This window comes from Tamandua tetradactyla, chromosome 4, assembly GCF_023851605.1.
Source record: "Tamandua tetradactyla isolate mTamTet1 chromosome 4, mTamTet1.pri, whole genome shotgun sequence".
NCBI classification, from domain to species: Eukaryota; Metazoa; Chordata; class Mammalia; order Pilosa; family Myrmecophagidae; genus Tamandua; species Tamandua tetradactyla.
Genome location: NC_135330.1, coordinates 179,751,827 through 179,769,773, shown reverse-complemented (window position 1 = coordinate 179,769,773; position 17,947 = coordinate 179,751,827). Strand labels below are relative to the sequence as shown.

Sequence of the window (17,947 nt, the reverse complement as noted above, 5' to 3'; positions counted from 1 at the left end):
AAAGTATTTGCCAAAGAGTCTAGAATGACTGTCTTTGACTTTAGTCACTCATTTGTGTGGAACTTTGAGAATGAACAGAACTGTCAAATTCAGAACCTGTATCTCAATTTCTTCTCTTCTCACCTGATCAGAAGTCAGTTACAGCTTACCTGAATTCAGGTGCTGCCAAGAGATCGCATCCCTCTCCCCCAGCGTCTCTGATTTCTTAAAGTAAATGATGACACCAAGAGTTACCTTCAAGCAGCTACAATGGAGAGTTAAATTGCTTTCTGTCTTACCATTGTTCATAAAAGGTAACATCACATCAAATTATCTAAAAACTTGCCAGTAAATTGATTCAGCACCAATGATTTTTTTTTTTTTGCAAGAACTAGGGAAACAGACTTTATTCCCTCTAGGGATATGAAATTTTTCTTCATTATACTTCTAAAGATCTGTGTTTCAAAAATTCCTATCATCAACATCTATTGCACTCATACCTTTTAGAACCTATAAATGAACCTTCCAGTCATCTCCACATGAAACCTTTCAGTTAAACAAAGTACCAATTTCTTAGCTTCTCCACTGTGCTTTAAAAGAAGTAATTAAGTGGAAAAGAATAATAATTTAAAATATTAAAGGATATTATTTTATGGCATATATGTAATAAATCAGCTTGATTTCCAAACTTTAAAAACTTACGGCATTTTTCTCCATTCTTTTAAGCTTTGTTAGCATTAACTAGTTTCTGTAATCCCTTCATTCCTTTTTTCCCTTTTGTCAGAAATCAAAAGTCAAATCTGTAACATTATCCTTCTCTGATATAACTCTTTAAAACTTTTAAAGCCCACCCCCACCCCAGTACTGTTAGAAGCTTCTATAACGGAGGGCCAGGGCAAAAGTTAGTTGAAACAGGCGTAAGACAGCTGAGATTCAGAAGGAGTTTTCTCCTTTTGAAGTCAGATCTTGGGCTTTTGCTTTCCAGAACTTCACTGGTGCCTGGGGAGCTGAGTTAGAAGTTGCAATTGTTTTAAATATTTTAAATAAATTTAAAGTTCAAATAGCTGGGAAACCCTGACTGCGATGAGGATCAAAAACAGAGGGACTTTGAAGGGAGGAGAAAGATGGTTTTCACCTCTGTCCATCTGCCTTTATCTACATGGATTTCCTGGTATGCTTCCTGCCTCAACTCCAGCTGAAAACTATTCCAGAGGCAGACCCTCCCACCCAGCCCCCAAATCTAATAAAAATGGAAAAAGAGGAAAGAGGTGAGAGAAAAGGATAGTTGAGGAGAAATTAAGGAAAAGAAGAAAATATATTTTAAAAGTTCTAATTGCCATGTGTTCTCCATCAGAACCTCCCATTCTTTCCATTGATGGAAAAAGTTTCTAAAACTGAATTTATGGTAAATAATTTAGTTGAGAAGATAGGGCTTTTCTTTGTATTTGGAGTCCTATCTTCTAGCCCTATGTTTTTCACCAGCTCAAAAATGTGCTCTTCTTATTTTGAATTTGACTGCAGTCTGAAAGAGACACCCATCAAGCTGATAGTAGAGTCCAATAAAAAAGGGTTGAAGCACTCTGGATTTTCCGTTGATTTAAATAACATTTCTGTAACATTTCCTTTTAAAAGCTGAGTGCCTGATTTTGGGAAAGGGATTCCGGATACCAAAGGACTTACTCCCTAAGCAGGATGATGAAGCACCGTTGGTCTGAGAATATTTCCTGGTTATTGGAAGTGGTTAATGAAAATGTACTATTCCTGACTTTTCCCACAGTGGCACCACTTTTAGAAGTGAACACAGATTTGCTGTATCTTCTCTAATTCAGGCAGCAAATACTAAATTTTCAAGGTAGTATTTGATTCCTCAATATTTATCTTAAGGGGTAAGCATCAAAGGATATTTTAATCGCTAAAGATCAAGAAGATCTACAGGAAATAATCCATGAGATGTCTTAGGGTCGCAAATGTCACTTTACAAAAATAAATAGATTTCTGTCTTAAATAGAATGGTGGCTGGCAAGGTACTTATTAAAATTAAAAAAATTAGATTTTCTCATCATGTGATCGTAGTATTACAAAACTAGGCTTTGAATAATCACCATAAAATAATATAATGATGGTTTCAGGTTGAGAAAAATACATGTTGGCTATAATGTCTTATATTGGTATTAATTTTTATTGGCATATATTGCCAATTTGACATATACTTCAATATGTTCTTTGTGGCAGACATTAAGGACACAAAGTTAAGGTAAGAAAGCCCAGATTCCTGCCCTCAAAGGCATCATAGACTAGCAGAGAGACAGACATCCAAATAAATGTTACTAATAAAGCAGAATAATTTCCATAATGTAGACTATGCAGAATACCTTGGAAACACAGGAGAATGTGGCCTGTGCATATCAGGAAAAGCTTTACAGAGGAGTCTAACATTAGCTGGAGTTTAAGGATATGTGGGGGCTAAAATTAACACCAAGATGAAGCTAAAAAATTACCATAACCTCTCTCAACTTCTAAAGTAATATTATATGTTCATTAATGTATACTTGAAATAATTAATTTTCCATGTCTCACTGTTAAAATTTCCGACAGATGGCTGGGTGTAGTGATTTGTTGCCACTCTTGGAACCGCAATAAATAGACTTGGCTTCTTCCACCTTTTTTGAATAGGTCTAAGTGAAGTGTCCTGTGTTATAAGGGGTACTTTTAGCTCAGGACCAGCTCAAACCAACTGTAGTCATGGCCAGTAGAACTTTGTGCTGAGAATAATCTAGATCTGTGTTTTCAAATTTGGTAGCTACTGGTGGCCCTGTGTGACTGTTGAGTACTTTAAATATGGCTAAGTCTGACCTACAGACTGAATTTTTTATTTTACTTAATTTAAATCTGTAATGGTATTGAATGGTACAGAGAGTGTAGACTCCTAAAAGTGTGGTAGATGATGCTGGGTTTGCACCCAGGGTTTCTTGTCTCCATGTTTAGCATGGGAAGAGCAACTGTTCCTATTCCTTATCCTGTGTTGTTTTAGTTCTTAGGAAGCAATGTGGGCAAGAAAATAAGTCAGCCCCATCTGGATTAGTCCCAGATTTGCTATTTGTTTGACTTTGAACAGGTCATTTAACCTCTCAAGGTCTCAGTCCCTACATTTGACTAATAGGCAGGTTTTACTAGATAATAGCTTTCTTTAGTGCTCACACTATATGGTGTGTTAAGTCCTGACCTTGCAGCCTAAGGTATATATGTTTGGATCCCAACTCCAGCACAAACCGTCTGTGTAGTCTTGGCTAAATCATTAACCTTTCTGAGTTTCAATTTCCTCATTTGCTAAATGGTGGTTATAATACTTTGCTTGCCTGGTTGTGATAAGGATTTGAGATGACATATGTAATAGTATATATGCAAACATACAGAAAGGATAGTGTCACTAGGCAAGTAATAAATGGTTGCCATTTTTTTAAATCTAAAACTTGGCTTTCCAATTCCTTCCTTTGAGAAGTATACTTTATTGTACACCGAAAGAGGTGTGTGTGTGTATCACATGTATATCCAGAACCTTCTGAGAGGGAGTGTATGAACTGTGCAAAAGTTTAAGTTCTGCCAAGTTAGCAGGAAGGCTGAAGATATATGTTTCTCAGGCCAAAGAGAACAAGTAATTGGGGCAATGATTTAAAACCCCCTGCAGTTTTCCGTGCAAATCCTGACCCTTCGTGGATATGGGCATTCCTTGTAGATTTAACTTTCCAGGAACTGAAAAATGTTCTAATGTGTACCTCTTGGGAAAGTTTAATTCTGTTCTACTCTAACTAATTATAGAGCTGGCAAATGTTCACTTCCCTGAGTTTCCTCTTTTTCTGGTGCCCTGGAAGTCCTTATCTTTTCTGGAATATGGGAAACTTTCAGTAAATGATAAGACATAGAAAACCATGACTTTTCCCAACCCTTATTCACCCTTCAACCACTCCCTGTGCCCAGAAGCCATATTTCTTGTCCCTGGGCACTGGGAGTTGCGCAGTCAGCACCTCACTGAAGAGGGCTTTCCTGATTTTCTCTCCCATCAGTTGCTAAAATGCTCTTGTGAAAGTTTAACAGTTGTAAGGACAAGGAAGGTTATGTGAGGGCCTTTCTAACAGCATGTACCTACTGCCATTCTGCTGCTCCCCCCTCCATCCTGGCCTCTGGAATGCCTATTAAAGATGTTTTTTAGACGTATTTTGTATGAGGTCAGAGCGTGCTTTGTCACAGATCGTGAACTTGCTTCTGAAAGAAGAATGATGAAATCTACACACGCTACCATTTTTCAAGAAGGTGGCTTCGTAGTTCTGATTTCATTACCAGCTGTGTTACCAGGCAAGCCGATCACGTTTTTATGTGGACAGATGTATTTAGTAACATCATAACGTTTTGTTGTTGTAGGGACCACAAGGGACACCAGGGCTGATGGGTCAGCCAGGAGCCAAGGGGGAGCCTGGCGAGATTTACTTTGACGTGAGACTCAAGGGTGACAAAGGAGACCCAGGTTTTCCAGGACAGCCTGGTATGCCAGGGAGAGCAGGGTCCCCTGGAAGAGATGGCCATCCTGGTCTTCCCGGCTCCAAAGGCTCACCGGTATGTTTATTTCCTACTTTGGACACATGCTCTGCAAGTGGACCTGCAAAGAAAAAAATAAGTGAATAATTTGAATCATATCAGTGTATTTTCAGAAAATATTTGCATGGTAATTGTTGTAAATGAATTTGCTTCACTTTCGTGAGAAACCTTACATTTATAAACCTAGTTGTTGATGGTGCTAACTTGAATATTGGGTGGTAATAGATCAGAATCTGCTAATGTGCTTGTTTAAGAATTGAAAAGATTTTGATGGTGCTAACTTGAATATTGGGTGGTAATAGATCAGAATCTGCTAATGTGCTTGTTTAAGAATTGAAAAGATTTTGATACCTTGGATGGGAAGTGATGTTTAAAGTTAATAGTGTTAAAGTAATCATTTAAAAGAAGATTCAAGAAATAAATATCTCATTCTTTGAAGTATCTCCTTATGCAGGGTGAGTGAGGGAGAATCATTGTTGGCTTAGAGGAAAGAATGCTGATTTATTTTATTGGCTACATGCTGACCTTTGTGGGAGGGTTGATGAAGTAAATAAATAATGTAGGCCAGTTATACTCTCGTACGTATTTATTATAGATGGTGGAAAAATATGACATGGGCAAGAGCGGTTGGTATGTCCTCTGATGAAGTTTCTTTTTATTTTGTCACTTCAGGGTTCAATAGGATTAAAAGGAGAACGTGGCCCGCCTGGAGGAATTGGATTTCCTGGAAGTCGTGGTGACATTGGCCCTCCTGGTCCCCCAGGTTTTGGTCCTATTGGGCCGACTGGTGACAAAGGACAAGCAGGCTTTCCTGGAAACCCGGGGTCACCAGGCCTCCCAGGTGAGGCCCGAGAAGTCTGAAGTGCAGCACAGAAAGCTGGGCTCCGAAGGCAGGAACAGGGCTTGCTTTCATTTCCCAGAAAGTAGGTGTGACCTCGGCAAGTCCTTATTTAGCCTTTCTGTACCTCCATTTATTCACACTTAAAATGGACCAGGTAATCTGTAGGTCTGGCTAAAAAGACTGTGAATTTATAGATAATTTTCCTTATAAATAAATATACGGTATGTATCAGTGAAAATCAGTCTTTTATATAAAGGTAATACCAATTTAAGCAATTTTTTTTCTTCTTAGCTATTTTCTGTTTTTCCTTGATGAACAGTCGATACTGGCTTTTCTGTATCTTAGACAATGCAGCCTCCAGCTCCTCACTTGATATAGAGATGATTGTTGCCTAATTCTAGAGTAGTTTCAAATGCACTGAATTCCATTTACTATCTATTGAGTAGATGCTGGATGCGAAACACAGTGCTAAATGTTGGAAAGGGAGTAGTAAACAAGGTAGACATAGTCTCTGCTTTCTAAGTGCTTACAGTCCGGTGGTTTGAGAGACAACTTAGGGCAAGGACCATGGGCAGGCTTTCCGTTGTCATCTTCTGTTTTCCATAACTTTGTTATTATCAGAGACATATGAAGGAGGTATGCAGCCTTAGGCCTTCCACACAATAGACAGTCAATAAATTTTCAGTTGAATGTGATTCAGAATAGAGATGGAACACTTGCACTATCCTCTAGAAAATTCTAGAGTGAGAAGTGTAGAGACTACCAGAGGTAGCAATGGCTTGGGTACAGAGGGAAGAAGGAAAGAAGTATGCGTTTCTGGGAAGTAAAAAAACAAACAAAACAAAACAACGTTGTAAAAATGGATGTGAGGATTTTAGGTTATTAAAAATGTATAATTAGTAAGCCTTGATAAAATAATAATTAAGTAGCTGGAAAATAAAATAATTATTTATTATTTTTATTATTAAATAATTGTTGGATAATAAGAACTGTTTAGGATTCATTACAGTATGCTCTCCTTGAACACACATTTGTCAACAATGATATATCTAGCCCAAGATTCATTAATTCCTGTCCTTTAGGTACTAATATTTCCTTATCAAAGTAGTGTAAAGTTTGTAAGCATTTCAACAGTAGAGTATATTAGCTTTTCTTTGATAGAAGTTCAAATATAGAATTCTATTATATCTGTTATCATCATTTTCATTCTTTATATAATCACTGAGCACCTAACACCAAGACTCCATTGATAGTTATTATTTGTTTAACAAGAGTCCTAGAAATTCTCTTATTACTCCTTTAGGGGCAGTGGAAATACCCACTTGATATTGGACATAGAAAGACCTTCCGTGAGCTGGAAAAGGGATCTTTGATCTCTTTCCTCATAACCCCCAATTACAAAATCAACAAATCAAATTTTCTGTATGTTTATGGAATCTGTAAAAGTTCACAACTGTACAGAGGAATCAGATTTACTTTTTGTCCAAAAGCTACCATCTCAAAAGCCAACTGGGACCCTTCCGGAATATCTCAGCACCGTGGGGAGAGTAGGCTCCCAAAGGAGGCATTATTGACCATGATGTTTATCAGGTGTCCGTCCACATTCTCTGGAGTTTCTTGGCCATCCAGACCCAATAAGTCTTTAGATTAGAAAACTAAGCTTTTTGATCTACCAAAGCTGTGTTTACCGTTGGAATCATAAAAGCCAAGATCCCAAAGGAACCCACAGCAGATATGTGCTGAGGTCAGTCAGTTGGCATTTACCATAGTCCATCACTAAGGAATGTGTTGAATGTTACGGGGAGGCTCTAACTATCTGGAATTCTTAGAACACTGGTGAAGATGGAAGGTACACATTCTTTGAGGGGATCGCTTTGATCCTTTCTTAAAAGCTAAATCCTGACACCCGGTGGATCCCTGAGGCAATGCATAAACACCCAAGTGGCAGGGCAGGTCTCCTACTTAGGAACCTTGATGGGTGGAAGGGGTGATTTTCCTGTGCTGCTTTAAATAGTGCAAAATTATCCAGTTACTCTGTTACAGATTATATATAATCACACATTTATCAGGCAATGAATATAATTTACTAACAAATGAACATAATTCAGTTCAGCCTCAAACTGAAAATTAGTCCTGTCTGATAAGTTAAGAAAGAACAATAGAAATATTTTTTACTTTTCGAGACAGTAAGAAATGACACAGAGCCATCTCGTTTTTTGTTATTGTAGAGTTTTCAGTTTTTCATGACTTTTATTTTAGACTCTTAAGGAATTATTGTGTCTTAGGTCATTTTGGATATAAATTCAGGAAAAGGAGTTGTTCCTTCTAAAAGATTCTAGAAAAGGAAAGTGAAGAAATGGGAAAATGTGAATGAAACCTTCTCTGTCTAGGTACACTGCAGTACTGCTATTAAAGGGGCTTTAAGAGGACGTGATATAGTAGCTCAGACCCTTAAGCTCTCTGTTGTTGCCCTTTTTCCCAGGTCCAAAGGGTGAAGCAGGAAAAACCATGCCTTTACCAGGTCCCCCTGGAGCAGAAGGTCTTCCAGGGTCCCCAGGTTTCCAAGGACCCCAAGGTACTTTTAGAACATTCACTTAATATACAGAAAATGGGAACATTCTCAGATTTTCTTGTACTGACCATTTGTTGTTCTTACAACAGGAGACAGAGGTTTTCCTGGAACCCCAGGAAGGCCGGGACTCCCAGGGGAGAAGGGCTCTGTGGGCCAGCCGGGAATTGGATTTCCAGGGCCTCCAGGCCCCAAAGGTAAACATATGGATGTGCCTGACTCTGAGCCAGTCCCCCATTTGGGCCATTGGTCAGCAGGAGCCCAGCAGTGCCTTCACATCCCCAGCCACAGTGGCAGCAGCCAGTCTCTTCACCATCACTTGGAGTCTATGAGAAAGTGAGGAGGCAACAGATATAAAACCACCACAGAAGCTTTCAAAAGAGTTTGTATGGTTTTGAGAACAATGATTTCAATCACTTAGTGTGATGGGGAAACGCTTTACAGTGCAGTAGTTTTGATTGGAAAGAAGATGTTGCATTTAAGATCACATAAGATGCCCAGAGGTACTGCCAGATGCTGCATCTGTTAATACCACTTTCAAAGGGGTTCTGTCCTATCAGTGAATCAAAAATAGAGTCCTTCAGAAAAAATGCAGTGCACCAGGACTGCACGTCAGAGAGAAGGCAGAGACAGGGCCTCAGGACCTTGCTCCTACCAAAAAGGCCCCTAAGCTGTGGAGGGTCCTGAAGACCCACATGGCGTTGACATTTTAGAGGAAATTGTCATCTGTTTGGGGGTTTCTTAGGTCTACCTCTCCTTGAGGAAGTCTCTGTGATTTATAGAATTGTCATTATGAGAATTGGTTCCAGGGCTGAGAACAAAGAGTGGTGAGCACAGAAAAGGGTATGTGTGTCTTTCCCGTTTAACCAGGCCTCCTGACTTCAGCCAACAGGCCATTTCACCAAGACTTAAGTTAAAAACTTCCCCATCTCCCAGACTTCTTACCTAGAGACACTGCACCACCCTCACTTTCATTTCCATGGACCTTCATACTTGGAGAGCAGGAGACAGCAGGCTTTTTCCTCTGAGAACCATGTAACCCGAACCCGGGCACATGGCTTCTTTTAGAAGTTCAAAAGGGACCAATGCCAAGCCTTTCTCCAATCCCCATGTTCCATGAATACCACCAGATTCTATATGAGTACCGTATCACCACCAAAAAACTAGAATTATATCTGATAAAGGTTTCCTTGATTAGAGGTCCATTGTCCAGACTAATAAGTGGAGAACAGCGAAGTTGCTTGGAGATGTGGATTCTGGGCAGCCAGCTAGGTTTATTCACCAGTACACTTCCTCGGTATAACAGTCCATGGTTTATGTGACTCAGCATTGTGCTTCTGCAAAATTACAAATTGCTACATTTTACAGATTTCAGGATCACACATGAAGAATCTAAACCAATGGTTCTCAAACTTTACTGCATATCAGAACTGCCTGGATAGCTTCAAGAAACCCAATTATTAATTATATAATAACCTCTGTGGTTGGGACCCAGACATCGTTTTCGGTCTCCCCAGGTGATTGAGTGTGCATACAGCCTAGTTTGAGATCAGTGGTCTAAAAAGCAGTTCTTCTCAAACTTTAATGTGTCCACAGATCACATGGGGATCTTGTTAAAACTCAGCCCTGATTTGGTAAGTCTGGGTTGAATGCTGAGATTCTGCATATCTAACGAGGTGATGAAAATGCTCCTGAGCCTTGGACCACACTTTAGTCTGCAAATACCAAGGTGTTTTTGGTTTGCTTTGTTTTGGTGGAGCAGGGTTGGAAAGAGGAGTTTGAAGAGAGTTGAAAGAAAGGAAGCAGGGAGAATATATGTGAGACAGAAAGAAAAAGGGGTTGCAGGTGCTGGGAGTGGTAGCATGGCACCAGTAGGTGCCTCTGGTGGCAAGGGGACACCCCCAGGGTCAGGATGGTCTCACCTTGTCTCTTAGAGCCACCTCGAAAATAATTCACCGATGTTGACGATCGCAAACCAGTTTTGAGGCCCATTTAAGTGAGTGTAAAAGAAGTGAAGAAAGTGGGGAATGGTATTATATTAATGTTTGTGATTTTTCAAAACAGGTATTGATGGCATTCCAGGAGAGGTGGGCCCTCCAGGGAATCCAGGTCGCCCAGGATTTAATGGCTTACCTGGCAATCCAGGTGTGCCAGGTCAAAAGGTGAGTACTGACAGTTCCCTGGATCACTGTGTGTGCGCATGCGTGTTTTTCCCCCATTCTTATTATTAATTGGACACATAAAATGTGAGTTTCTAATCTCACAGGACTGGTTGGGCCAGTATGTTTTTTTTTTAATGGCATAGCATAAAATAGGAAATACCAGAGTTCATAGCATGTAGTAATTATTTTTTGTGTGTCTGTGATTCATTTATTTCAGTTTTATGTGTACATTTTTGCATATGTTTATATTGGATCTCAATGTAAAATGTGTTACTTATTGTAGGTGGCAGGACAAAAAATGTTTGAAAGCTACTGGCCTAAAATCATCATAGCCAGCCAGGAGGGTTTTTTGCATTACTGACATTTTGGGCCAGAATGGTCTTTGCTGGGGAGGAGAGACAAGGGGGGGTGGTCTGTCCTATGCTTTTTAGCAGGTGTTTAGCAGCACCCCTGTCTTCTACCCACCAGCTGCCAGGAGTACCTCCCAAGTTGTGACAAACAAAAATGTCTCCATACATTGCCAAATGTCCCATAGGGGACCCAGAATCCGTCCCCTACCACAAGTACACATTTACTCCACCCCAGTGCTCGACTGTCACCTCAGGTTTTCACTTTGCCCTACGATATCCCTTTACAACTGGCTGATACTTGGAATTCTGCTCAGCAATTGTGAGAAACCATTGGTTAGATCCTTTCCTGTTCTGACTGTGAAGAAAGGGAATGCAATTGCTGAAAGTGCTGACACTAAATAGGAAAAAAAGTGAAGGCAATAGATCAAGTTTACCAGTGATAAAACTATTCTACTGAACCTGTTTCCTTTAAATCAGGGAAGAACTGGTAAAAGCCATGAGGACCTAGGATCATGTAGCTGCTTCAGTGATTAAGTAAAAGCTTCTTTCCCAAGGAATGTATAAAATCATGGTATCCCTTTACCGCACGGCTGAAACTGAAATGAGGCATTGGAAATGTGCTTTTAAATGATAAACCATCCCACTGCCCTTTAAAATCAACATTTTATTTTATTTTTCAATTGGTTAACTGTGGTAGCATGTAGGTCATGAGTTAGTAAATGTCAAATGGAATTGAAATTAGGTTTTGCTATATGATTTAAAATATAGAACCCACATGGATTGATTTCCTTCCATAGTTCAACTTTATCATGCCTGGACACGGAGAAGTAGACAAGGCTCACTAATGTTTAGATGCCCCTTTTCTGAATGTCATCACTTAGAATGGACCTCAGGGTTGCCGTGTGAGTCCACGTACTTGCTTCAAACTGTCTTTGTTCAATGCAAAAATTGAAGCTATTTTGAATAAGTCCTTCTGGGATCTTATAAAGTACTTTGTTTTTAATCCCCTCCATGTAATCCCCTGTATCAAATAAATGGTGGCCTGTCCAGTCCTGCAATTTTCCAGCTCATGTGACGATATCGACTAAAGGGTCATAAAACATTATGTTTGTGTTTTATGTGTATAAAACATACATGTTTATATGTATGTTTTATATGTATATGAAGAGTCTGCTCTTCATCAAAAACACAAGTCAGCTGAGCAGAGGAGAAGGAGTAAGGGCTTTGGGGTCGTGAAGACCTGGGGTGAAATTCTGCCTGGTTGACTTTAGATATGTCATCTAAATCTTGGGGAGCCTTTGTTTTCCTCCATTGTAGAATAAAATTAATTGAAATTGCCAACTTTGGGGGCCTGTGGTCAGATTAAAAGGCAGTAATAGGTGTGAGGAGGAGTCACATACTGTAGAATGTTGTCTAGATACTATTTTTAATAAATGTGCCCATAGTAGTAATTGATAGTCTACGTATGCCATCGACTTGAGAAAAATATTGACTTTGCCTAGTTAATTTGATTCTCTGTGTTTTGGAAAATTTAAGGGAGAGCCTGGAGTTGGTCTTCCAGGATTGAAAGGATTGCCAGGTCTTCCTGGCATTCCCGGCACTCCTGGGGAAAAGGGAAACATCGGTGGACCAGGTATTCCCGGAGAACATGGGGCCCTTGGCCCCCCCGGGCTTCAGGGAGTCAGAGGTAACTTCCTACAGATAAATAGCTTGTGGCAAGGACTGGGTCTGTTTGTTTTTCTGTCCTCAGAGCACCTACTGGGATTCAGGTGCTTGTGGAATGAATGAATGATGAAAACTCTAGATCAGTGTTTATGGTTTTCTGTTGCTGTGCTTACTGGGTAGCCTGTGTTTTGAAACAAACATTCCTAAGCAGTTTATTCACAATTTCTTCCCACCCAGGTGACCCGGGGCCTCCTGGATTACAAGGCCCTAAGGGATTGCCCGGAGTTCCAGGAATAGGTCCCCCTGGAGTCATGGGCCCCCCTGGAGGACAGGGGCCACCAGGGTCAACAGGTAATGCAACATTCTTCTAGAGTTATTCCTTCCCTAACTCACACTCACAATGGGCTAGGAGACGTTGCTGGAGACACAGTGAAAAGGAGATTAGCATAATTTGTGAAATGGTAAGGGGGGATGTTCTAATTTGTGAAAATAAGTTTGACAAGGGAGTTTGGTTGTTTGTTTAAACATGAGTAACAGGTTTGTCTTCTCTCCTACCTCTCGCTCCATTAAATTTGGTTTACTTGTCAAAAAAAAGAGACCTCTACTTTATTGCAAATTCATAAACATTTTTGCTTAATTCAAGATGATTTGTGTCTCTGTGTAATTTTTCTTTAAGCAAGATGAATAAATTGTAGATAATTTAAACTAGTTGAGCCCATCCAGAAGCTAATTTGCCTGCAATATAACCTCAGAATTATGGTGGTGATGGTGAGTTAGGATAAGATCATCAGTGAAGAACTGTTGCGAAAAAACTAGTCCTAGATCTAAAGACTGGGGAGAGGCCAGGGTTGAAGGTATTTAGAGTTATCCTAAATTAATCCCTAACTTTGAGAGCAGAAAGAGAGGGGTTTTGTCTAAGAACTTTGTTTACCCATTGACTGCCTTGAAGGACAAAACCACCAATATCTGAGAAGGTAGAATTCATTTCAACCCACCTGTGGGGGCAATTTTGTCTTCCTTCTTGCAAAAAGTAATAGTTAAATGAACACGATAAAGAACATATGTAGAACATTCTTTAAATTCTGCTATGACTTTTTTGCACTTCACCCAATTTCAGGCCCCCCTGGAATAAAAGGAGAGAAGGGTTTCCCCGGATTCCCAGGGCTGGACGCGCCAGGTCCTAAAGGAGATAAAGGATCTCAAGGACTTCCCGGCTTAACTGGACAGTCAGGCCTCCCTGGTCTTCCAGGACAACAGGGAACTCCTGGACTTCCAGGGTTTCCAGGTAAAAGATTTCATGAACTTCCAGCCCTAATTGATTATGGGAAATAAGCTTTACTTTATTCCTTTCGTGGGCCTTACTGTTAATCATCAGCATTCCACTATGGGGAAATACTCACTATCTTTCCATTTGCCCACAGGTCCCAAAGGAGAAATGGGCGTCATGGGGACCCCTGGGCAGCCAGGCTCTCCTGGACCAGTGGGCTCTCCAGGGTTACGTGGTGAAAAAGGTAGGAAAGCAGCTAACAAAAAAAAAATCCTATGTATTTTCTTTCTTGATGTTTCTGGGGAAATTCTTGAATTATCGTAGTTCCCATTTCATTTCAAGGGATAGAGGAAAGAAGTTAAGAAGACCAAGCAGGTGTCTGGAAGACTCCCTTATTCCAGTAGGAATTCATGGCAAACAGGGCTGGCGGGATTAAAAAAGCTATGCTCTGGGTGGTGTGACGGTGGCTCAGTGGCAGAGTTCTCGCCTGCCATGCCAGAGACCCAGGTTTGATTCCTGGTGCCTGCCCATGCAAAAAATAAAAAAGCTATGCTCTGCCAAGCAAATCTGAGAAAAGACAAGTTTTCCTTCTTGGCACAGTTGAGCTTTTTTTTTTTCTTGTGAGAAGTAGTGGAATCTCCAGTCTTCTGAGGGCACAGGGATTAAGTCCTGAGAATCAAATTAGCATCCTGGGCAACTTTACAAGTCTTAACTTTGATTTCTTATTTTGTTCTTTGAAATTGGTCCAAAGTAATTTTTTTTTAAAGAAATTGACAAATTGACTTTAAATGTAAGCCTTGAAAATGTTCCTTTGTTCAGGAGAACATGAGAATTCCCATTGTATTATCTGGTATAGTGTTGTTGGAGCACACTTTGAAAAGGAGTGATAAAAAATGTTTTAGGGTGGAGAGGAAATAGAAATGGCCTAAACTAATTAAACCGTATTACATTGATTAGAATTAACAGCAAATAATGAATTTTGGAAAGTGACTATTGTTCATTTATCTTGGATGAGATTTTTCTTTGTAACTCAGAAACTCACCATTTACTGCCATTTTGGGATAGTTATTTAGAACCTCTGAATCTGTTGCTTCTCCTAGGAGAAAGGACAACATAGTGGGTCATTACCTCAGAAACAATTGGCCAAGTGTCATTGGATTGCTTTCTCTTTCCTCTACAGGGGACCATGGCTTCCCAGGCTCCTCGGGACCCAGAGGGGACCCTGGCTACAAAGGTGATAAAGGGGATGTCGGGCTCCCTGGCAAACCTGGGTCAATGGATAAAGTGGACATGGGCAGCATGAAGGGACAGAAGGGAGACCAAGGAGAGAAAGGTAATAGTTCTTCAAATCTAATTTTAGAAAATGTGCAACTTGGAGGAAAGCCTTTAACAACCAAGGTAGAATATCATGCCTAACCAGATTTATTCAGTTCTCCATAAATAATATCAAACCAACTTGGGCTTTTGCAACAATTTGCCTTTCAAGCAGCCATGGGTCATCACTGTTATTCTTTTTTTCTGTGATGTGTAGGGCAGATTGGACCAACTGGTGATAAGGGATCCAGAGGAGATCCTGGAACCCCAGGAGTGCCTGGAAAGGACGGACAAGCAGGTCACCCTGGACAGCCAGGTATGCAACATGGCAAGAGCTCATGCTAAGGCATGTGCTGTCCAGAACTTTTTGTTATTCAATTGATTTTTCTTTTCATTACTTTAGGACCTAAAGGTGATCCGGGAATAAGTGGAACCCCAGGTGCTCCAGGACTGCCTGGACCTAAAGGATCAGTTGGTGGAATGGGCTTGCCAGGTAAATTGGATTTAGAAGAGGAGTCTTCCTTTTAGCACAGAACACAAGGGCCACTGGTAAAGCAAGTCTGCAGAATAAGATCTCATTGCATTGAGGAGAAAATAACCCAGGTTGTTGTCTTTTACATTAATTCACATAATTCTGTGTGGACTCCTGACTAGTGATGGGTGATGCTTTGCTGACATTATGACCGTTGCTAAAGAACTCACAATTTAATAAAACAAAACAAGCTGTACACAATCCACTTTTGATTATCTCCAAGTGACCTTGTCACTAGGCTATTATCTCCCGAGGAAATACTTAGTTCTCTGTTCGATTTTGTCAGCAGAAGAAATTCATGCCTCTAAAGCCCTTTGACATTAGTTCAGAAGAATCCTCTGACCTCCTCTGCCCCAGTTCTGAACTGGCCTGAAGTTTTTGCCATGAGCGTTTGCTCCAGGAATAGGAAACAGAAAGAGAGGGACCTTGAGGGAAAATACATAGTCTAGGCTCATTTAGATGATCATGCTTCTCCAGACATGCATAAGTGAGAGAAAAGTCAAGACAGAATCTCATTCCCAGCTGGTTGCCAAGGAAATTTTTTCTTTTCAATATTAATACTTGCTAACCACACATTACAGTTTCGGTTGTTTGTGTTTATAGGAACACCTGGAGAAAAAGGTGTGCCTGGAATTCCAGGCCCACAGGGAGTCCCTGGCTTCCCTGGAGAAAAAGGTACAAAAGGAGAGAAAGGACAGGCAGGTCAGCCTGGCATTGGTATTCCAGGGCGGCCCGGTGAAAAGGTAATCACCTTCTTGCATGGAAATGTCCCCTTCCTTCTGTCTAAATGGAAATGATTCATAAGAATTTTTGATAAATATCTCAGAACATTAAATAAATCAATGTATAGCAATTTCCCCCTAATTTACTATAATTTGCCTCTCCTCCACTTGCCTATTCTCTGTCTGCTCCCTCCTCATGCCAAGCAAGAATTTAGAAATTTTTTGAGAGGCTAAAGTAGTAAGCTATTATCAGAAGAAAAAAAGAAAAAGGAAAAAAGGAAGGGTGACGAGGATATGTCGCATACGAAAAAACAAAACTATTGGCAATTTGCTTTCGGTTTCCAGTTTTACTCTCTTTTCAGATGTTGGCTTTGATTTTTTTTTACATGGACAGGCACCGGGAATTGAACCAGGGTGTCCAACGTGGTAGGCGAGAGCTCTGCCACTGAGCCGCCATGGCCTGCTCTGACTTTGATTTTTAAGTTATAAATCTGGAGATGTAATTCCAGCAATTTGTTGCACCAAAAGTTACATTATTATCCAGTAAGTGACAATAGACACGTGTCCAGGGACAAATGTAAAATTAATATACCCACTTATTGTTCGCAGGGAGATCAAGGGTTGGCAGGTTTCCCAGGAAGCCCTGGAGAGAAGGGGGAAAAAGGCAGCACTGGAATTCCAGGAATGCCTGGGTCTCCAGGCCCCAAAGGGTTACCAGGCACTGTTGGCTACCCGGGTAGGTAAATTGGTGCTGTGAGTTTGGGGTTTTAAATAGACAAAGAAATCACTCAAACTTAGGGACATTCTGTTTTTGTTTGTCTGTCTTAGGAAGCCCTGGATTGCCTGGAGAGAAGGGTGACAAAGGACTCCCGGGATTGGATGGTGTCCCTGGAGTCAAAGGAGAAGCAGGTAGAGACTCCTCTTTAAAACACAGACTGGGGCAATGTCAGTAAGAGTGGCCATTAGGACAGACAATCCAAAACCTCCAGGGAGCTTCTGCCACACACAGTGTGTCATCGGCCCCAGGGTCCTGCTGCAGACTGGGCCATCTGCTGTCAGCCCTCTGTAGTACAGATGAACGGACGAGCCTTAGGGAGCTTATATCACCAACAGTGTGAAAGCGTCAGTGAGTGACTGATGTGGCCTTTCTCTCTCAGGTCTCCCTGGAAAGCCTGGCACTTCTGGCCCAGCCGGTCAGAAAGGGGAACCCGGTAGTGATGGCATCCCAGGGTCTGCGGGAGAGAAGGGTGAACCAGGTATGTCCCCGGCTCCCCATTTCCTTTTAGAATCAAACTTTCATTTGAAATAAACATTCTACATGCCTGAGATTTACATGCAATATTAGTGAACAAATCTGGGTCCAAGTGTACTATCCTTATACTTATTTAAAAACTGATGTGGACATATGGAACAGATTTAGATGAGAAGATAAGAAATGGGGTGTTCTTTTACTCTGCAAATACTCATGGATACCTACTTTTGAAACACTCTGAACTCTCAATGGTTAGTGAATGAGACACATAAAATATTTGCCATGTTAGAATGCTGCAATTATAAGTGATAAATTCTCCTTTTCCATTTCCCGGGTAGTAGTTATAACAATGAAAATAAACCATGCCCATCTATGCCTAATTTTCCCCTTTTAGAGACTAGTCCTGGAAATATTTGTTAGTTTGGAGTCTGTTCCTATCACTGATGGAAGGGCTACAACTTGGACAAAACGTGCCGAGCTTCAAGCTCTGATGATGACAATCACATACCTAGTAATACTCAATGTAATGCAGGAGAGTGCGCAAATTTTAAATGGGGACGTTTTAATTTCCTAGCTGCTAAAAAAAAGAATATACGGTTTGTTGGCTTAAGGACAGGAATTTATTGGCTCACTGCTTCAGATGCTAGAAGACTTTCTTCCTCCTAGGGTTAGAATCTTCTGCTGGCTGGCAGTCTTTGGGGTTC

At 40.7% G+C, this 17,947-nt stretch overlaps 1 protein-coding gene across 1 annotated transcript in view; it reads left to right on the top strand.

Moving 5' to 3' along the window:
- COL4A1 (collagen type IV alpha 1 chain) overlaps window positions 1–17,947 on the top strand; it is a 167,807-nt gene that overhangs the window by 124,342 nt on the left and 25,518 nt on the right. The window contains exons 25-40 of the mRNA XM_077158667.1: window positions 4,396–4,587; window positions 5,242–5,410; window positions 7,893–7,985; window positions 8,072–8,176; window positions 10,044–10,141; window positions 12,028–12,178; window positions 12,394–12,507; window positions 13,274–13,441; window positions 13,578–13,667; window positions 14,604–14,756; window positions 14,955–15,053; window positions 15,141–15,230; window positions 15,873–16,012; window positions 16,601–16,727; window positions 16,820–16,900; window positions 17,149–17,247. Coding sequence (XP_077014782.1) covers window positions 4,396–4,587; window positions 5,242–5,410; window positions 7,893–7,985; window positions 8,072–8,176; window positions 10,044–10,141; window positions 12,028–12,178; window positions 12,394–12,507; window positions 13,274–13,441; window positions 13,578–13,667; window positions 14,604–14,756; window positions 14,955–15,053; window positions 15,141–15,230; window positions 15,873–16,012; window positions 16,601–16,727; window positions 16,820–16,900; window positions 17,149–17,247 — 1,969 coding nt within the window. The remainder of the gene's footprint in view (window positions 1–4,395; window positions 4,588–5,241; window positions 5,411–7,892; window positions 7,986–8,071; window positions 8,177–10,043; window positions 10,142–12,027; window positions 12,179–12,393; window positions 12,508–13,273; window positions 13,442–13,577; window positions 13,668–14,603; window positions 14,757–14,954; window positions 15,054–15,140; window positions 15,231–15,872; window positions 16,013–16,600; window positions 16,728–16,819; window positions 16,901–17,148; window positions 17,248–17,947) is intronic.